General features: G+C 41.9%; 1 protein-coding gene across 2 annotated transcripts in view; it reads left to right on the forward strand.

Annotated features, from left to right (window-relative positions):
- Positions 1 to 394: 394 nt before the first annotated feature.
- The window catches only part of LOC111260487 (uncharacterized), a 34659-nt gene continuing 12254 nt past the window's right edge, over positions 395 to 22799 (forward strand). The window contains exons 1-5 of one of the 2 annotated variants that reach the window (XM_086968357.1): positions 395 to 700; positions 8315 to 8550; positions 13705 to 13916; positions 14333 to 14457; positions 20154 to 20298. In XM_086968357.1, the coding sequence (XP_086824483.1) occupies positions 8432 to 8550; positions 13705 to 13916; positions 14333 to 14457; positions 20154 to 20298 (601 nt within the window). In that variant the 5' untranslated portion in view covers positions 395 to 700; positions 8315 to 8431. Of the gene's footprint in view, positions 701 to 924; positions 1144 to 8314; positions 8551 to 13704; positions 13917 to 14332; positions 14458 to 20153; positions 20299 to 22799 lie in introns of those variants that run through there. The other variant, XM_086968356.1, reaches the window with a different exon arrangement.

Below are 22799 nucleotides of genomic sequence, written 5' to 3' on the forward strand. Positions count from 1 at the left end.
ATTTTCTCTCCTCTGCTTCCAATGGACAGGGCGCGCGTCGAATCGGCTCTATAATCGCCACCATAATCACTAAAAACGTTGCTGCTGCTGCTGCTGCTGCTGCTACCGCCGTTACCACTTTAAGTTAGAAATTGTTGCGCGCGGAAACGAGCCAATAGGAAACGAACCTTGGAGAATTCTCTTTCGCCTGGGAACGCTCGATTTAACATTGTATTGCATATGTTTGTCTCGATACGTAGACGCACTGCCGCCAACGCCTGTCTACACATTGGCGTATGTGTGTGTTCTAAATTTTGTCCCTGTTTTCGATTCAGTCAGGGGCCCAACGGGATCCTTGTGTTGTTATCGTTCAAGGTGTTGTTTGACTGGCATCCCAGTGCCTCCTTAAACAAGTGTTTGTTGTTGGTATGACGAACATTCGTCGACCCGTTAGCTACCGGTCAATCGGCTGGCCGGCCAGGGTGTATCGCGGTAGCTAACCGCAGCCCACAAAACCTGTGTCGGTTAGCGGTGTCTTACCAAAGTACCGTGAAATCGTGGTGATGACTGGTGTCTGTAATCCCCTACATCAGTTCGTTCATCGTCACCTGCCCCAGCGTTTTCCATCTGAAAGTGGAGACTGAAAGCGCGCAATTGTCAGGCGCGTAGTTTGTCGCTCTGACAGTAGACAGATGGTGAAACTGAGTTCGTTGACGTGAGGGTAATTATTGACGTTGTCGTGCTAGCATTTGTTGTTCAGGCGTAACTAGCGTTACTGGAAGTGCCGTTAAAGAAACGCTATTCAGTAAACCCAATGCTGCTATTTAAGATTAAAAAAAAAGTTAGTTATTAGATAACACAAGGACGGGGTGTGATGCAATGTCAATACTGGACGCTGGGAGTGCCTCGTTAAGACTTTTCTGTTTTCGTGGTCCTCCAGTAGTTCCCTGAAACGACGCTCAGAAACGAAACAGATTCGAAAGCTAAATTCAAGCGTACTCGTTCTTGACGTCTATTACTCCTGTACAATATTTTGCTAGAGACCGATCTGGTAAGAAGTATTACATACGAGAGCTGCGCCTATCATACCCTATTAAACGTTTTGCGTATCAAAATGTCCATCAAGGCCCTCCTGTCTGCACACCGAAGTAAGATGAATTAATCGTAAGTTATAGTTTAAACTGCTACCAATCTTTGTTATTTACTTACTCATTTGTACGTTCAGCTAGGTGAAATGATTAATTAATTAATTAATGCTTTCATATTCCTTCCATTAGCCTATATCTTCCGATGCAGTTGATAGGACTAGAAATGTTTTTTTTCGTTTTGTACGATATTCTATATTATGCCGTACTCATCGCACGATTATATGCAGCATCTTCCAGTATGTCAGCACAACTTTTAATTTTGTGCGAATGTTTGCGTCGTCGTCCTAGCCGTCATATTTGAAACAATCAGTTGACTGCCTAAGTGCTTCTAATGTTTAAGAGAAGAAATAGTCTTCCTTGATGCACATAGTTAATTACAATGGATCAAGCACGACTTTCTATAGAAACGTATGTAAGTATAACATGCGCAGGTACATCAATATTGTTGCTGATGGTTGATTAGACCTTCTTTCCGTTCCTAGACTCCTAGAATCAACAACAACTACGATGACAACACCGCAGATTGTGGTCTACAACAAATCATTAGCGTCGCTCTATAGTCAGATGCGGACCGCGTTAGACTACCACTGCCAAAGCGATTACAGGTAGTGAGTCCTTAAATTTGTACCATTTGATCCGCTGTTCTAGTTATTTATTACTAGCTACATTAGCAGCGAGTAGAAGTTCCGATAGGAGGAGCACACTCATTATAAGTGCTACCGGTAATAATCCTGTAACCAATAGCTGTAGCGGCATAATTTTTAGATAAATGTTTGTCATTTGCAATGCTATTGCTGCGATTCGATTTTATTTTCGAACTGCTCCAGCGACTGGCAGCGTCATCGGCGGCCCCCCCCCACCCCCACCCCCCACCCGCATCACCCCTCATCTACAACAACAGCATCAGCAACAGTGACGTCCAAAAAACAAAGGGGGGACGTGGGATAATTGCATTTGTTTAAAGAGCTCGCTGCCGTCGACGTTACCATATGTCTCGCTATTATTAGCAGAAGCAAAATAATTTTAGCTACGTTAGCAGTCGGCAGCAGTACGCGCCTTGTACGCTGGTTGTTTCTGTTAAGCTCGTGCTGTGTGGTTATAACGACCTACGGTGGCAGCAGCAGCAGACGCAGCATTATCACGGCCGTTGTCACCAACTTTAGCATCGCGCTGACGGTCTGACTACTAGTCTTCTGACCAGATGCATTCACCTTGATGAATATCCATCTATTAGCCACTATTCGTTTCACTGCCGCCACTCCGGTGTTCCCGATCAAGCACACACGGCTGATGCCGCCGCTTGATATTGTTTCCCCCAACAGCAGTAATCATATCCCTGAGCCATTTATTATTTTGCAACTTCGATGGATTGGCTTACAATGCCTATCCCTCATTTACCCACGCAAGTTATTTAACAATAACAACGGTAAGTGTAGCATCGCGAAGCCTTTGTTTGTTGGTGTGGTTGCACTTCATTTACGTGCTTATAGACATTGAGCGTTGAGCACGCTCAGTACAATATAGTGCTTCGAAGAAGCAATGTGGCTTCAGTACCGTTCGTGAGCCACTTTCTAGATAGAAGCTAGGGAACTGATGGACGGGCCTAGGAATCGCTCGGGTCGCTAGCGATACACTATACATTTTAACCAGTTCCGCCCTCGTCGTGATTGTTAGCGCCGATCGAAAACTCAATGAGGTTATTTTCATTTCGCAATGGTTGCTAGTGGTGCTAGGTCGGTTAGTGCTACGAGTTTCATCCCTGAAGATAGCTAGACATTACGCCAGGAACTGGCGTTTGGTCTATTTTTTTTTTGTATCTGACGGGTACCTCTAACGTGTACGTATAACATGTTCTCGAAGTGTTCTTTTTGTGGGACCTTCCTGGCGTCCGGCGCCTGCATTTGCCAAGAGTAAAGGGGCACACCTCTGAAGTTGTAGTATGCATATGAAGACGAAATGCGAAATCTCTGTGTAGCCAATTCATTCCAATGGATCTTACGAAAGTCTCTTACGACGATTACGTCTCTTACGAGGCAACCGCGTCGCCCTATTTGCCATCGAGGTACATTGCGACCAATACAACTGTTAGCACAACAGTCGCTCCCTCGTACGGCATTAAGCCATCATATCCAATCTGCACAATTAGATTGTTTTAGCCCGCATTTTATTCAACCGTTTGACGCTGTCAGCTATAGTAGCAATAGTAAAATGGCATGCAGATCAAGATGCTAGGTGGGCGTATGACTTTTAGCTGCACAAAAACTACTGTTAGAAGAAGACTACATAAAGACTACAAGTCCATCCTGTAAAATAGTCGAAAGGCCGTGCACGGACGAGGTTTGCTTGTCCTGGCTCTTCATTTGTCGTTGTAGCCCCTTTCTATAGCGTAATGCACATCGACAGAAGCTTCGCACCATTTTTCTTTGTCGTTCGCTGACGCGTTTTATGGCGCCCTTATGTACGTTTCCGCCTCAAAACCTGACAGCAGCGTGAAAATTCAGTTTGCAGGTTTTGCATTGGTGAAGATCAACAGCAGTAACTCAGAATGGCAAAAAACGACGTCTTACTGGTCGATGATACCAATGGCCTTTTTCCAGGTCGTTCTGATCGCGCAGCGCCGATAGCAAAAACGAGAACAATAGTCGTAGAATTTGTGCGCTAAATAAATAGATAGAAAGTAGCCAGTAAAGCTCAAATCGAACGAAATCAACTATTTATTTATGTATGCTATAATCGAACCCCGCTACAAACACAAGCATCGACTCACGCTCAGTACGATGGTATAGTTGGCCGTAGTCAGGGCAGAGCTTTATTTGGCATGTTTGTTTGTTTGTTTGCTCGCTAGATAACTGTGCAGCAAAAGCTGTATTAGTGTATTTTCTGCCTGTCGATGGGACTAGTGGCTTGCCTGTCGCGCTCAAGTCGCGGCAAAAGGGTACAAGAAAATGAGATGGAAAAGGGCTCTGTAGAACAAAGCGTCTGAGGCAAACGTGAACGGCGGTGGTTTCTGCTAGTCGACCGTCGACGCAAGGCAAACCCCCATACGAATCACTTCTAGTACGCGTTGAGTAACGATTATAGTGATACAGGTAGTGCACGCGTGAAGGGCTTGAGAGGCAGAGGGAGAGAGATAGAGAGAGAGAGAATGTGCGAACACAATGAAGAACTGCAGAAGCTGCCGAACGCTGAATGTCGACCATCCGTTCGTCAGCAGCGGTGGATACGGCAGTGATGACGCTATGGCACTGCTGTTGCTGCTATTTCTTCCCGTCATGATGACGTCGTCGACGCCGACGACGAAATGGGCAACAGACGAAGGCAGTTCATGATGCCGGTAATGATTTGACCAGCGGGGCCTTTACCACGGTCTGTTGCCAACGTATTGACGTTGGTGTTGGCGGCGGTGGCGACGACAAAACAGCAGCACATTGAACGAAACGTCCATCCCCCCCCCCCCCCTAATTTCTTCCCTTTCCTTGCTGTTCGCCCGCATCCTCAGGCTCCCCTGCGAACGACACTGGGAAATGCGGGGGCTAGTTTGGCGCCATTTTTGTTGAGCAGTACTGCGTCGTTCTTGGCGCCGTTTCAGAGCCCGAACAATTGGCGGATGACTGAGCGTCTGACTATTATCGGTGACAGCGACCGTTACTAACTGCGCTTGAACGTATTACAACGGCTGGTTCAATAAAAAAAAATGCGGGCAGGAAAGGCAGAGGGGCAATAACAGTAAGAAAACGTGGTCGTCATCTATCGTTTGTTTGATATTGCTAGCGCTACTATTAGCAATAGTACTGCTATCACTATCGCGTTACTGGCGTTACACAATGATTGAATGTGTACGTGCTATATAATCGAAGATTTTCTAATGCTGTTTATTTGTAGCGGGTAATACGTAATCGCTCCTGGTGGTGGCCGATTATGCAGTCTAGAGAGGACCGACAGGCAATGATTCGTTGATTTCGCTAGGAACTTGCTCTGTTCTGTGTGCAATAATGCGATGATTTTTGCAGATTCATACTATTGCATACGCAGCGTCAGCACGTGTCGAAACACGGTCCCTGTACAAATCTGCTGGGATATTAGTGTTTTTACAAGAGATAAAAGCTTGAAGAAAAGGTTATTTTCATAAAAGACATTTCGTATATTCTGTGCACAGGAAATACGACGCGCAGCTAGTCGAAACGCTGAGAAGAGGCTCCAAGCCGATTTTTCTAACTGCATTTTCTTATATGTTCTTTAAGACGATGTCGTTATTCCGATTTCCTTTTTTTTTTACACACACACACACACATATCAAGCCTCAGTTTCTGCATCTGATAAAATAAATGGCGTATATAAATCGAAAATAATGTATCTTCCAGACAGAATAAAGTCTACGAGCTTATGTGCATCGCAGACGATGCTTGCTTACGGTAAAAGGTGAGGAAAGCCGTCCACGATGTGAGCTAGATTACATTTTTCGTGAAGCTAAATTAAGTGACACTATTATTAATATTAGTACAATTTAAACGCTTATAACAACCGTGCAGCGTTGGTAACAGTTGGGTAAACAATTTACTGAGGACGACAGTTTTATTTTTGTTAATAAAATATTCATTTGTCTAGTGGAGTGTCGAAGTGTCTTCCGGGATCAGTTAGTAAGAAACAGTCGGTTCCGATGCTGAACAAGGCCTCATCCGACGGGCTGATCGCATAGAAGGATTATGCAGCTTCTGGCAATGGCAAAAAACCATAGTTGTACGTAGCAAAGCAGAAACATTTTAGGTTGAACTTCGCGTCGATAACTAATGCGAATAGCTGGCTAAAAGCGGTAACAGAAGGTCGCATTTGGTAAAAGGGGTTTCACTGGGGTTCGTTTCTATACATGGCTTAAGTGCATACTTTAACTTAGAGATCTAGCCTAAATGCTTCGGGCAAGTTTCAATAAAACTAAAACCGTTTCATAAACGGTTCAAGTTCGGCTCAAACTAGCTTGAATGATCCAAGCCAGCGCCCGTTAGCTGTTGCTTCAGAGGAATGTAGCCTCCACTATATCATAGGTTGAGTAGTAGTGCATAGACGCTTAAGACAATCTCGGATGCTTTTGCCAGAGATAACCTACTGAAGTCTGTAGTTACCTATGGACATTGTGCTGGCGGCAACCCATTTTAGGTCAAAAGAATAGAAGTCTAAATCAAATGCTTTATAATGGTCCTACGGGTAAGTCTCTTACTCGGAGAAAAACGAATACAAGCGTGTCCCAGCGATGGTCGCGCGCGTCGCAACATGAGCGGTTTTCGCAGAAAATTAAGTTAACAGGACGCTACTAACTAGAGCAGCAAAAGGTCGCCAGATGAAAGATTGATATATTGAAGATTGCTAACTTTAACAAATAGAAACAAAGTGATTATTTTCGTGATAACGTCCCAAACGATAAACGGGAACGCTAGAACATGTGAGTATCAAACAAAAAAAAAATGGCTATTGCCAGATGATAATGATGTCGTACCTACTTTTCGCCGTGTTACGATAGCATCTTTGGTGTGGTATACTTTAGCCTGCTTTTCGAATATGAAACGCATCAAACGCGATAGAGGAAGCTATATTACTGAAGCGCGCAGTGTCATGAAGCCGAGAACTGCAACGAAAAATGTTTCGTTGTTTTTGGGTTTTTTGTATTAACAAACGCCAGCAATAACACGCACACACTGTGTTACGGCGGAGTTTGTTGTACTAGCACAAGCTGCATTAAGATAAGGTACGGCCGAGTAGTGGTAAATGCTAAGGGCATTCAGTTCACGCAGAACAGAACAGAACAGCTAAACCAAGTTTCCATAGTTAGACGCGAAGCATCACAATTGCGCTCATCAACATTGCTATCTGTCATAATACGTACTAGGAAAAATTGCGAATCACTCAAGATATAGCCCGAAAAAGCCGTTTTCAATGCTAGAATATCGGCTGTACGCAGATGTAAACTTTATATAAGTATGTAGTCTATTGCTGATTCTACGGCGTCTTCGAAAGATCAGGCGTATTGGGTGATAGATCATTAACACAGGCATAAATATTTGTTCTACGTTCCGCCTCATGATCGGAAGTTTGACACCATAGAAACGTATGGGATGCTTGCCGATCCACTATCATATATCCCTAACTCTATGATGAAGCGCGCGTAACTAGGGTATCGAAAAATAAAAGTCGCGCTATCGTTGAATATGAACCCTCTGATTTGTTGGCTCAATTAAAGACGGGTTGAACGCTTTGGTCCGCACATATTTGTGGTGACCTAAACCAGTGGTCGTAGCTTTTACCAGCACCAGGCTCTATATATATATAATTGTGGTTGTACCGCCTAGACAGCGAACCGATTGAACCAGCCTGCCGTATTTGCGGTTGTTTATGTAGTAGATAGTTTGATTATATATCTAAACACAGAGACACACTTTCTCTCATGTATAATACTAACTGTATAAAGGAAAATTTGTAGTGTTTGACAACTGTCGTCGGAATTAACAGGTACTTTTTAAACTTATTACTTTTAGACAGCTTTTGCTTAAGATTGATCTAGCAAGGCTAAAGCGACGCCAGTCAACTCATTATATTGCGGGGCTCAGTTATTTTTTGGAAACCTACAAATATATTTGGTACGTATTTATACGGTGAGGTTTTTTAGACGGAAATCTATGCACGGAAATTATTTTACAGCATATTCCTATTCGAATAAACAGCTGACCTTAAGCGTCAAGAAATTGGTGTCTACAAAGTTTTTTTATAGAAGAAAAAAGATCTAAAAGCTAGAGTCAACCGCGCTACCTATCCTGCCTTTGACTTTTTCCACTCGAATGCTTAGTTGGAATCAGAAACACCTAGTCGTTAATGATCGCCGAGACCTTTGCGACTTTCCCAGCTCGGTCTACCTCTACCAAAAAGCGTGAGCATCTGTCTTCTTTCCTGCAATTAATGCCGTACATGGTTTTCTTTCGAAGTTACGACGACCTCGTCAATGGTCCTGCAGAAGATTGCTAACAATGAAGGAGAGGCTTCGTAGAATCCATGCAATTTTGTCCTATCATGCCGAGTTTACTGATGAATTGAAGGCACATTTTCTGCAACACGATTAATTCCATAGAAAGTATTTATAAATACGGCATTGCCGAATAGAAGGAACGCGAACTAATTGGTATCATCGTTATTTTTTGTTGCAGGTCGTCATGTAAATTTGTCATCACTCGTCGCCCGTGAGCTTCCGCCAGCCAATGTGAAAGTGCAAAACGGACATTAATTTTCTTGAACCCAGCGCGAGGTCGTGTTGCTCCCTAGTAATGATGGCGGCGCCAACAAGCGGTGTGGCGGCCCCCAGGGGCCAGCGGCATATCCGTGCTCATTCTGAAGACTTTATCCAGAACAGCAAATTTTCGTTCATCCATAACAACAACTCCAGGTGGGTTCATCAAAAAAACTTAAGAAAATTTAAACAAAATACACACGTAACGTAATAGCTTACTTAGTCAGATGGTAGCTACGCCACACTCAATTCTGCTAAGTAGTTCATCCAGGTTAGTCGATTTTGGGCTCGTGAAACAGCTTTCCTGCGACACACCCTGTGAAAGACGTAACTAAAAAAAATCACATGACACATGATCCCTTATTCAACGGAGCAGGCTGTTAGATTCGTGACTGAGGACCTAGTTTGACCTAAGACATCCGCAGTGTTGCTTTCGACGAGACAAATTTCTTGTAGTAGCTAGCTATCCACATTGCTCGGTTGTCCTATTGTCCTAGCTATAAACAGCATTCATAATCATTGTAAGCACGTCCGGTCAAACGGGCCCTATACTTGTACATTGTCAAAAAGATGTTTCGATTATGCGGAACCCATGTTACGTGTCCGCGCTATTGTATACTGTAGTGCTGCAAGCGAATCGGAGGTAATTTCCGCAGCCTGGAGGATCTTGAATCTGAATAAGTGGGGTCCGTGAAAGACGATTGCGAAGTAGCGCCGAAAATTCCCCAACGAACATTGGACTTTGATGATCCCGAATTTTCCCATTTATCAGTATGAACGACAGCTCGCAGGCGTCAACGTGCCAAGTCATTTGTAGTCCATCTAAACGGTAATATTCGGAATTATAATTAATCATTGTGCCGTTTGCATAGATTTTGGGAGTAAGAACCGCAGAATGAGACACGCGCCTTTAGTTAAGATAGCAAATAGAATTCCACACAATTCTAAATAATTTTTCAATGATGCTTAGCTCAATCAAACAACATTTTACACTGCTTTCTCAGTGAAGTTAGTTAGGTACGTCGAAAGCACTTACTTTATTCGTAATTTAGTGGGTATCAATAGAATTTTGACGTCAACCTAGACTAAGTAAAGTGATGCATAGGGTGACTCGGTCTTATCAAGCGACCACAAAGACAAGTTCTGCGGCTATGAGAAAGTACTCATATTGAGTACTTTTTGCTTGTGTATTGAAGATGTAGTATGAAACTATTTTTCTGGTACGATAAGCCAATACTTGTTTTTTTTTTTTGAAAATCGGTCAGTGAACTTATGCTAAAAAATAAGTACCACTTCGGTCTGTCAAAGACAAATGCAGAAGAGTAATTTCTTATTTTGAAGGATTGAAGATTTCAAACTGTTCCTGTCTGAATACTAAGTATGAAGTAGTCATATAGTAGTAGTAGTGGTAGATGACTTTCGGTTTCTGAGAAGCTACCTGTCTTGCCAGGTTAAGCTGTTGGACATTGAAACGCTACTCCGACGTTCAGAGTTGGCCAACACTCCGTTCCGTATAAAGCTAGGTATCAATATAGTGTGCCAATACAATTTTGATGAAATATCAGTCGTTGCCTTTACAACAATTACAATGTACCTCTGTCTTTTAATGTTGTCCAAAATTGAACTAAACCGTTTTCCAGTCGTTGACGATACGACAATAACGTACGTAACAATAGGGGGCTATTGTTAGTTGTAGTTAGCTATACGTCCACATTGATCATCATATATTCGGCTTGTACGTTTCTCAATCCCTACGACGTGGAACGACAACAGTCACTGGCATAAACAGTGACGTCTCTCGTCGAATGCTTTCATTAGAAACCATTATTTCCATAATAGATACAGCGGCGCAAACAATTTAACGAGTGCGTTTCGTGTTGACCTCAAGTCAGATGGTCAACCAGCCTGAGCGCACACCATAGAGTTTCCCTCTGCGTAGCAACATTATTTAACAACAACAACTATTGGGGATGCCAGCTGGGAAAACATAACGAAACAACAAACACCACCGGAACAATGAGAGCTTTTGTAGTATTATGACTCTGGTCCCTTATAGATACTGGATCTCGCATACGTATGGGTCAGCCCATAGCGCTAAAGCTAGTCGCACCTGCCATTGGCAAGGGCAACACTGTTCATACACGGATGAGGATAGAGCCACGTATGACATTACGTTTTTATTTTACGCCACCCTCCAGTCAACTATAAATTGCCGCTGTTCGTACCTTTGCCAAATATAGTCACTTGTCCGCCTATATGTACATATATATAAAGGGGACATTTGTCTACTATCGTTAATAATGCCGAACCTAGGAGGACGTCGCGTGTGCGTGGCGCGCTGATTTTGATTCGGAAGTAGAATCAACAACGGAGGCTCCGAGTGAATAAAATTGAATACTGAAATAACGAAATACTTGCTCGTTCGTTTGATGAACCATTTCTGCCCAAACTTAATAGATCTGTTAGCCCCAAAAATAACAGCGATAGCTTGAGCTGGTTTTATTCATTAGTCCTATGAGCACGAACGCCGTATCTCTAGCCCATGGGTTCAAAGTCTAACCCACAATAGAAATTTCTTTCTACATATTTACTCTGCTACTGCTTCTACAGCAAACACAACAGGCTAATGCAGTGCTCATGAAAGATCCCAGTCGGGCGATATTTACTGTCGCTACTGCCTCTACCACCGCCGCCACGTTCTTTGCTCGGGGCGGCCAACCCCCGAGCAACGAAATGATAAAGTGGTCACTTACGACGCTCGAGTCGCCCGGGGGTCTACGTAAATTGCGGTCGTGATGGCCGCATCGCCAAGCGTAGGCCCGAAGGGACCTTTGAATTTTATCTTATCTTGATTTGAGCAGGCAGACTGTGCGTGTAGTGCAGAGCGTGTAAATGCCGTCGATATGCAAGCGAATCCTTTCGTGTCTTGTCAGTGGCTGTGAAATGGAAAATCTTGATATCTTCTGTTACATCTGTTTATTGAGCCGTACTTAAGTGCTGTCGCGTCTTTAAGGAGGGATATACTGCCCAGTAAGTTTAGTGTTTTTTTGTCTACTTTTAGTCTGTTTACTTGGTGGCATCGTAGCTTTTCTGACCTACATATACTTGGCCTGACGTTAAATGTAACGGCTTTTCATGATATAAAGCGCTAGCTTGTGCTTCTCACGAGCTCGAGTGATGGGCCAGAAACTTACGAACTTTTATCAATATTCTGTATAATACAATTATTATGCAGTAATTAAGATTGCGTACAGATCCAGGTATGACGTTGGCGTGTCTAAGTCTTTGTCGATTATCCAGTGACGAATAAGCGTCGCAATCGGCAGACAGCATTTCTAACCTGTTAGCCCGGCTGCCAGGCTCGTTCTGTTGGAAGTACTACCTATTATTGGCCAATAGGACGACGCTTCCCCGGAGCGTCTGTTACAAAAAAGCATAGCATCTCCTTTGGCCAGGGGTCTTCGTGAAAGCATGCGACACTTAAAACAGCGCAAACAATCCAGGTAACAGCCAAACTTGATCATATGTTGAATTGTACCCACATAAAACTCAATCAGTCATCGCAACGCTTGAATAACTCAATTGCCCTTAAATATCTATGTCAGAACAGGCTTAATGAAGCCACGAAAAGAGTTCTAGTAGTAGAAAACTGGTGATAGGCAACTAGGGTAGAGGTAGAGGCAAACAAGCAAAGTATACTAATTTCCCGAGGGGTAAAAGAAGCAGCTCTACGGCGAGTTAAACGATGTTTACAAATCCGAAGGGTATCTAATTATAAATAAAGTAGTTCAATCGTACATACAGTTCGAAAGGTGTAGACCAATAAAGCGCTTCCGGCGTTCCCCATTGGCTGCTTGTTTGCCCCATGCGCGAGATTTGCTGGCCGTTTTTTTTTTTTACAAATGAATGGCGGCACCGAGCGTTGCGAATCATGTATGTGTATTCATATGGACATAAGCGAAGCGTCGCAATCCCCGACTCTTTCGGCGTCACGTTTAGGTTTTTTAAACATTGCACCTTATCTTAATCACCGAAAGCATTCGCATCATCATCATTATCGGGATTAATCTGCAATAAACTATTGTATCTAATGTTTCTGTGCCAATAAAAATGAGCAGAGAGCGACCCTCCTCTAATTTGTCGTTGAATATTATACAAAAATTGATAATGGCCTGACCACACCTTCATAGAAGTACGTGTGATCATTGCAGAGGTACGTTTGCTATCTTTTGTTGGACGACTATTATACTATAGCGAGATACATTCTCCGATGTACGTAATGATTTTTGCACACGTGCAGTACGTATTGAGCGATAAGATCCAACAAAATGGTGCGACACTTAATGGACCAATGATATCCGTGGACAGGAACAGAAAGAACAAGCCGTTTGCCTGTCAATTAATCTATAACAATTGAGTAGAATAGAAATACGAAAGGAGATACGTAGCTTTATCCCTCTGGATTCTGTTTAACTTCGTGATAGCAATGTACAGCCGTCGGTTTTGCTGATATGCCAACGTACTGGCAATGCCGAATGTAGGTGCTGATATCAACACCATAGAATCTTATAAACAAACAGTAGTCTTATTTGTCACAATTTCTGTAGTCCTATTAAGCGTACGTCCGTTAGGAGAGGATACTCCGGAGAATATCAGCCTGTGTGATTCACAAGGGCCTTTTGCACACTCACTGTTTCAAGACATGTTGGAACGGCGTATATTCTTCGTGTGGTGTCGTGTCGTGTGGATACGGTTTTTGTGCGAGATGAGCCTCGTATAAAAACCGTATCCACACGTCTCTCGTACCTTCTCATGATCATTCTAAAAAAGACATGTTTGTGTTGTGTTATAATCTAATTCATTGTTTAGTGGTTTTGGACAGGCTGCAAATATCTGTTAAGGGACCATACGATTCACACGATGTCACCGATGTGCTTCGCTGTGTAAGCTTTGGACCTTAGGGAAGCAGCCGCGATATTAGTAAAGTACGCAGCTGTCAGCGATGCTTAGCGATACTCAGCCCCTTTGGAACGTTTAGTGATTGTTCCTGGGAAATTTTTCTGATTAATAAATTTTATCATGCGCTTCAATTGAAGTACATGGACGAAAAATGACATCCCTAGGGTTCATCTATTAAAAAGCTCGATTAAATCGTGTGAGAATAAGCCTATGATCCTCACTGGCTGCTGTAGAAAAAAAATTCGTCGAATGTATATGTATCATACCTCGCTGGCTTACTCGAACAAAACTTGTACATGTATTTGCATAAAAGGTCTTTTCATATATATATCGAATTGTTTATATTTGCAGGTTATTATGCAGTCCAAACGAGGACAGTCGACACACGTCAGATGAATCGTTCAGCCTGTGCTCGGATGAGTCATGGATTGGGGTAGGCGGCATGTCGGGCCTTTCGGGCGACCTTGGAGTTGATGAGGTTTATATTCGGGTGAAAAAACGCGAGGAAATGCACCTGTGGCCACTTAAAGAAGATCTGGCAGACTGGCTTAATACAGTTCTTGGTAAGTTCCTATGGAGTAAAGCAAGTAATATATATATATATATAGGTAATCGGGCTAAAATATTGTAAGAGTGCTATACTTATTTACTGCATATTACTATATGTTATATAATATACCAACTATAATATGTTCATCAGTCATTATTATTGTTCAATAGAACAGTCTTTGATAGATCTTCCATTAGCGTAACTAAACCCCGACCAGGAATCAGCAAGACCACCAATGTTATATCGTAAACGGAAAACCCATGAGAAGATCATTGTTCAAAGGAAATGGAAAGGGTGGTGCTAAGAACCCTAGGGAAGTATTTCCGCAAATTGTTCCTCGTTAAGTTCTTTGAAAACTTAAGGGATCGCTGTGCATTGTAAGATCAGCTAGTTACGCGTATTTCCTTATTTGTTGTTTCGACCGTTCAGACACATCGGATATAACGGCAGACAACTTTATGAGCAAGCTCGACAATGGCGTCGTAGTTTGTAGATTGGCGCGGCTTATTCAGATGCGGGCGCAGCAAATCGAGCAAGAAACTCCGACGACTAAGGTTTGGAAAATCTACACATCCGTATTTATATTATAAATGTGATATTAATTTTAGTACAGTGTAGGTACGCTACCTTTTGCTTGTTATTTAAAAAAAGAAAAAGCATTATTATTGGCCTATACTGGTAGTGTATGACGCTGATTGTAGAAAGTGTTGCCGTTTAGCTTTAAAAATGAAACGTATCTAACACAGCGTACAAAATTCTTCGATTTTTTTTTATAGATTGTGGACGGTACGAAAATCTATTCTTGTCATCTTTTTCGTTGCTACGGCAGCTTCGTCTCCGTGGTCACGGATATGTACAATATTACTGAACCTACATATACAAAGATATATACAGCCACGTGAGCTCGTTCGATACAACTCTGACAACGTCCTTTGCCTATCTCGTTTAGCTGCGGTAAAAGGCTTATGTACCGATTCCGAATTAGGTATTATTCTTTATGCTGCCGCTATGTCACACACGACAGTCGAATTGTTTCGCTCAAATTGATCATGCTTTACGAACGATGTAATCAACGGAATCTACTGTGCTAGAAGATATTGCAGGGCAAACGAAAACAACCGTCCGACCCACGGAAACCTTTTTGGGAGGCGCTTACGTCACGAGTCCAACTGTGCCTTTTTCTCTTGATTGTACTTCATTAACCTGCCACGACTATGGCAGAGATTCGGTTGTCCTTCGCCCACCTCGCTCTATGCCCCCTGTTCATCATATCCGCATCATGTAGAACCGATCCTTTGCTCTCAAAAATTGCTCGCTGGATCTGCTTTTGCTAGAAAAAAAAAAAGCTACCTTTTATTTAGTTTTAGTTTAGCTGAAGCAGCGACGTGCGTATCATGCTGCTTGGGATATTGGGTGCTCGTGCAGCCAACAAGATTTACTGAGAAGCGCTTTTGGTAGTAAGCTCGTTTAATTTTCGAGATGAATGACGAAGTTCACGACTTGAATAATTCCACAAACGATGAACACGGGCCACTTTTCCTGGGGGCCTCTCGAATTGAATCGCGCCGGTATGGTACGCCACCACATGAGCACGCCGTGCTGTGAATTGTGGCATGCTCCGAAACTGTGACGGTGGTATTAAAACCGGACGTATCATCGTCGAACAGGAGCTCTGCAGCTGCTGATGAGCGACGGATTGCGGCAGCTGGCATCAACAATCTAGTACCTACGAGAACATGAAGGTTTGAAGGATAGATCTTCAAACAAGTTTTGGCAAGTCTTCGTCGAGCAGCGTTTCATACCGTCGCGCTAGTAGCTCTGGTAGTCCTAGTAGTTGTAATGCTGCTAGTACCGTTGGTATTGTTTTTTCGCAATTGTAGAGCGGTAACTCCTAGATTGGCCGAGTCCCGCATAGATTTTGATCAGTTACTTGCTCACCCATTCGCGCAGGTAGCCGCTCAACGATGGCTATAATCAGCCATCTCCTTTAAATGGTTACCGGATTTTGCGTTATAGGTTTACCTAGACCTAGAACAACTCTAGCGGTTGTTCCTTGCCGCCGGCAGCAGTTCGTTGTACGATTACATTTGGCTATGATCTAGCATTGTATTTTGTCTCGGTTCCATTTCAGTTTACTCGCTTTCGTCAACTGTGGACTTCAATTTAAATCTGAATTCTTTTTCTTTTCTATCGATCTTACTGGCTATCGTAGGCGTTCACGTTATAAATAAGAAATTCAGGATTTACGTTTGGTACTGAAACTACTGCTATGCATTATTTCTACGAATCAAAACGTATCCTTAAGTTTAGGCCGTCAAAACAGGACAGGAAAAGCGGATTATCAAAAACCGACAAACAAAACATGGATAAAGAATAATGAAGCTATTCGAAGATGTTGCTACAGTCACATCTTTTTGTTTCTAGATCTGATTAGTTTGAAATTCAAATTCTGAAATGCTAAGCCACTAGTACAAAGTGAACTGGCAACCAAAGTAGTGATTCGTAGAAAACCGATAGGTACGTTATCCGTAATAAAGGGTTCAGCAACTGTGACCGTTACACACCTGCAAAAATCCTCGTTGGATCCGTCGCCTGTCGTTCCATGATCGTTTCGAATACAGCGGGTAGCTGTACGTTTCCGTTCTTCATTCCGTTGCCTGCTATGCCTTTTTCGACTCACCGGTCTTCGCTGTTTGGCTGCTTGTTGCTTTTTCCATCGCCCTCCAGAGGAAGATGACGCCTATCCACTGACGTGCGCCTTCAGTTTGGCATAGATTTGTCTGCGATTAAATCGAATTCTGTTGCTCATTCTTAGATATACATTCCTACACAAAGGGAGACATATATCTAGTGGGTAACAGTAATGTGTGTGTAGCTACACTAGCGGGAACAGGGTCGATGTGGCACCCGTTGCTCAAACAACTGTGTGTTTGTACAAACTGAACGTACGTGGGGCGGACGAGCGATCGTTGCAATTGTCTTCCCCTTTTGAATAGTAGGTTGGGTGGAGTTTCTCTTCTGCAACGGCACGAAAAGTCAGCTGGATAGTAGCGGCAACTATTTGTTTGAATTGTGCATGGCGCAGGCATAAACACACACATATACATTTTCATTGCGTTCAGTGAAAATCGTCGGGGGGATTGGGGGTGGGTATGTGGGCAAGGTATCCCGACCAGGTGGAACACTGTCATCTTCACGTTGTCATAGCGCGCCTATTCCAATAGATATACAAAACACTATAAACAATACAATTATAATCATCATCATGATCGTCGTTTTTGCTTGTAAGTAATCAAAATATCGTTTGCCTGTAGCTATCGGAATCGACGTCTTCCGCTTATACCTTTCAGGCGTTTTGTTCGAATAAGATTAAGATAGATACAAGGTATCCCTTAGATCGACTACCCGAATGTCGAAGCTTACAGAAATACCTACTGTTAGTCCAAGAAATATAAACGCGTCATCTGCTTCGACCATAGGACCATGTATAGTATATGCTTGTTTTTTTTTTTATACAAAACAGATTATTATCCCACAAAATTATTAGCAATTTTTTTAGCATGAGTGAGAGCGAAAGCTGGCCTGCTTAAACTAAATCTTGTATTTCAGACATGTTTCTCGTACGGGGCCGCTTATAAAGATAATGACGGCCATGTAGTGAAACACTAGAGCGTTGAAGGGAGAGAGAGAGAGAGATGTCTCCTATGAGACGAAAATGCTATTGTTTCTTAACAATATTGTGAAAGGATATATGAAGGTTGCGTGCATATGAGTCCGAGCACCTCACCGTCTACCTTAGTAGTGAAATCCAAGCAAGTCGAACACTGAAAATTTAACACCTAAAGCCCGAAGTCGACCAAGAATCGAAGACCATCTTGTCACCCCGACACAATATGCTAATATAAATAACCGTCTGCAGATGTTACAGTATTCTATTTGGAGGACGGTCAAGCGCTGCACCTTTAAGCGTAGCATCCGATTTTAAACAGGCTTCGCATATATATATATTACGCGCGACTACGAGAGACCAAAATGGTCATGATTAGATTTGAAAAATAACAAAAGACAACGATAAAGTAGTGGCGGAATATAAAAACGGATGGAGTGGATCCAGAAGGTAACGAAAACTAACTAAAATATAAAAACTAAAGTCGAAAAAATGGTGGATGCCTATGAGCAAAATATATATATATATATATAGCGTGTACTTCTCGTATCAGGCGACTCTGGTGTTTATGTTCAATCCAGAAAAGAATGATTAATTTGGGAAAATCTGAAAGCAGAACGTTGCATACGTGGTGGAAAGAATCGTGGTTTCGTATAAAAGGACGTCATTTTTGTTGTTCTTCGTGCAAAACCCCCCAGAAACCCATTCCGATAGGAAAAATCTCTTACTTTTAACCAAAAAAACACTCGGGACTTTTTTTCCTAAAAACGATACCTAATATTTACTCACTGAAAAAGCATAGTGAAAACAAATTTGTTAGATATGTGTAAAAATTAGAAAAAGAAAGATCCCAGATTACTTTATAAAGTCAAAAAATCTCTTCAAGATTTAATATCTTCAAGATTTAATAAGAAGGTAAACAGTAAAAGAGAGGAAAAAAGACTTGTGTTAACTGAACAGAACTACGCAATGAAATTTGGTAATATTATACCTTTACTACCTGAAGACAGACAGGTGCTAGTGTTTTCGATATTATGAGCCGCCCTTCTTTTTTTACCAAACAGCATCTTGTTTTATGAAAACTCTAATGGCAACCAAAAAAAGCTGTCGTTCTTTTTCACTAATGTTAATATGATGTTTTTAACAACATGACGTTATTTTTTGCTATATTTAGCGGTAAATATCTTGAAGTGTGCTTGAACTCGATTGATGCTTGCACGATTAACCCAGATGCAACAGAAATACGTATGGTTCTACTGGCTGGGTCGAGGTGAATCGTTTTTAAAAAGCTCACTTTTCGGCCATTCGATAGTCAGGTTATAACAATTTAGTTTAAAAACAAAACTAAGAAAGGATAACAATCATATGTACTTCCGATGGTTTTACAAACGTTTAAGATTCTATCTCAGTTTGTTAAAAATGGTTCACATATGAATAATTGTCACCGAAAATAACTTATAATAAACATTTTTGTTCAGTGCTTTTTAGTGCAAAATGTGTCCTATTCAAAACAATGTCTTAAAGACTTCAGCTGCTAGTTAACCTAAAGCTTGAAAATATATTTCTTATAAAAAAAAAAAAATTCAAATGAGCTCGAAACAAGTCTATCAGTGATGAGCGAAGTGCTAGGGGCTGTTTCTGCTTTGTGCGCGCGTCGTTCAACCTAATCGGTAAACACACATTAGGTAGTATGGCTCCTGTAATCTGGAAACACATATGAACAAATTGCTGTGGTGCTTAAAGCAGAACATCAATCAGTGTTATCTGTTATTATTGCTTGAAATCGATGGGGCCTTAAATCAGACTGACACCATCTATGGAAATCAACGTTGTAAGTGGATTTCTACTGTGCTTTTCTATAGCATTTTGGTCGTTAACGATCACTGAAAACAGGCCGAGCAGGAGGCAAGAACATGTAGGAAAGAAACTGATCTATTCGAAACAAATGAAAACATAGGCATAACGATCTGCAATGATTTCCCGGGGAAATTCTCCGTTACTTTGGAGTTTAAACGACAAAATCTACTATTCGGAGTCGAGGTAAATAGATTACCTGGGGTCACTCATTATCGATGAAAGATTAGTTGTTATTTTTTGTTTTTTTTTTACTAAAGATTGTCAGCATCTGATGCACTCAAGCCGACAGCCAGGCGAAAAAGGCACTTTACTATAAGATAGTATAGCAATAAGCGGTAGACTTCGTCGAACGTTAATTAATATCCAGATTTTAATATTGCTATTTTTGAATTCGCTCAGGAATAGATAGTTTACATATGTGAAGCTACAAAAAAGACACGTAGCGAAAACTGAACTATAGGAGTGTATATGGATCAGAACATTTTAGCTACTCATATATAATTGTTGGTAGTGTTAGCATTTTGGAGAATGTTTTTTTTTGTCATTTCCTAATATCCATATAGCAACTTAATGAAAGATAAAGCTTAAAATAAACGTTAGATTAAACATAGGAACGTTATCTAAATAGAAAAGATTATCTAAATCTTTTCGACACATTGTATTATGTTTTGTACTGCGATTTACTATTGTTGTTGTTTACCTTTTGTTGCTATTGGCCTATTGCAGACGAATATCCCACCGTTCGACTTTAAATGTTGGCCAGATGCAAAAAAAAGCAGCTTCTTCGCGCGTGACAATACCGAAAATTTCCTGAAGTGGTGTAGGAAGCTCCGGATCAACGAAGCGATCATGTTCGAGTCCGATGACTTGGGTAGGTTTCTCAGTGAACGGCAATTAGTGGCTTTCGTGACGACGAATCTATTGGATAATGGAGAACCGCGATTGTTGCTACGTTGAGGCTATGTGCCGCCTTTGTAGGTCAGTCGAATAGAACTAAAAGATGACAACGTTCATTGCGTCCGACGCTTTACGTGTTTAATTACATCTATAATAGACGTTACTTTGTGTAAGGTCTTCATGGGTCATGCGGGGGGCTTTGTGGAGCGTTCGTTCAATGATATGAACAACTACGATATGCCACCATTTAAGTAAGAAGCAAGTATCAACATTGCAAATAGTTTTTTCTCCAAAAAAAACAATAGATACCTTTGGCTGATTTGCTTAACTGGTAAATCCTTCGTAGTAATGTTTGTAACGTCACCCGGGTTAGGTGGTGTCAGGGGACCAGGCAGTATTTACAAGCAACCAAATATATTATGCGAACGGTAATGGTAAGGATTCGAATAAATCGTATCGGCTGACGGACGAACTACGATGCTTCAATATATTTTGTTAGCTCATTTTATTGTTATATGGGTATGTGCTTACTGCCGCTTGATAAGTTGCAGTGTTAACTTCTAACTTCCCGACAATTATTTGAAAAGTTAAATTGTTTTTATTTGTTGCTTAGTAATGCGTTACGAAGTAGAAATAGTTCTTTCCATATGAACTGATCTTATATGAATCTTAGACTTTATTTCGTTATTGTTCTCCTTATGCTATAGCTGTTATTAGCTAGAACTGCTGTTATCTCGGCATGTTTAGGGTAAATGTTGCCTTGGCTACCCGTATCTGGGGGGTGTTGTGCTTTCGTCCGTCTAATCTAAAGCGGACATTAATTAAGCGTTAATTTCCCTGTGCTATTAATTACATTATTTTGTGACTATACTAAATTCTTATTATGTTATATATTGCACAGTGTGCCTTAGCCTGATACGTTTGTAAGCGCCAGAGTTTAGCCGAATCCTGAACGCAACCTGCAAATTGCCTGTAATATACAGCACGCAGGTGTATTCTATATGTCCAGCCAAGTCATAGAGAGACGAGAACCAGGAAGTAGGGGGCAAGAGTAGATGGGGTACGGCAGGGCCATCAGAAATTGAAAACGTCCCTCTACAACTGCATCTAGTGATCATGATAGTATTTCAACGACGAGCCCCCCTGTTATCAACCATCGTTGACTTCATTCGTTTATGAGTTCGGTGTATGATACGATGCACAGGTTGGCGGCGATGCGCACCCGAAAATTACTTCTTCAAGCCATTTTCACAGCGCTAGAAGCTTGGGTGCGGAGCAAAGTTTCATCATCAAGAAGACTCATAATAAAGACGCACAGAAAGCTCATGACAGATCCCGCGAACAAGCAACAAGTAAAAAATATGTCGAAAATAATCGTACAATCAATTCGTAAGGCGGTTCTGAGACGACGAGATCATAAGGCGAATGTCAGTGAAATGTCATCTTTAGCATTTGATCGACTGCCAGTTGGATTCGTAAGCTCTAGCTCGAGTGGAAAACATATACTTGCCCGTCGTAGACAGAGCGCTAACTCCTTTGTGACATGGATAGCATTAATACCGTTTTGTGTTGCGTTCTTATCCACCTAAGAAGCTTTGCTCAGCGCCTGTGCTAGCGTGTTCTGTACCAATCGTCCTCGCTGTATTGATCCTGTTCACGGCTATATTCAGCTCGAACACCCGTGGGGAGTTATTGATTTTTCCATCCTCCACCTATCTGATGTCATCACCAAAGGCAGGAAAGTAGTAGAAAAAAAAAAACAGCCCGGGTCGACTGGGTTGTTTTTTGCAGGGGAGTTAGATATGTCGCCCAGAATGTGACGATGACGACGATCCACTGGTCCCCATCATTGACGCCCTGCTATCGTCGTCAATACAAAGTCCATGGTGACATTTTTCTCCACTTTTTGCAGTTTGTTCTTGTCGTCGTTCGTCGACGATGTCAGCTGTTCGGTTTTGTTGACAACTGTCCACCGCTGCGTTGAGCAACTAACTATGAGCGTCGTCAATCGCTAGTGATGATTCTTTGCTGAGGCCAACGACATGGAGGTAATAGAGTGAGTCGATCCTGGCTCCTGGACGATTTGCTCGTCTGATGGATAGCTGCTACTGATTCTGCAAGCTATAGTGATTGTTTATGTCAGTTCCTTGTGGACATTTCATATGTTATTTTCTGCTTTTTTTTTTTATCGGCATCGTCGTTGAGGCAACAGTAAAGTACAAGACCTACGCGAAATACGGCCTTTCATGGACACTGACTGATGAGAAGAAATATCATCTAGTTACTCGAAGTTAGTCATCGTCACCGTGTAAAATCGTTTCATCAATGGATCAGCCGCTGATCGAACGTCACGTGCAGATCTTGAATTGCCCCTTGGTGGATGGTAGCGTCGTTTCTGGCAGAACTATTAAATAAAGAAAGTCTTAGATAGACGACTTTGCAAAACATAGCCGATAGCTGTAAACTATTTTCTTG

Source organism: Varroa jacobsoni, unplaced genomic scaffold, assembly GCF_002532875.2.
Source record: "Varroa jacobsoni isolate VJ856 unplaced genomic scaffold, vjacob_1.0 scaffold_446, whole genome shotgun sequence".
NCBI lineage: Eukaryota > Metazoa > Arthropoda > Arachnida > Mesostigmata > Varroidae > Varroa > Varroa jacobsoni.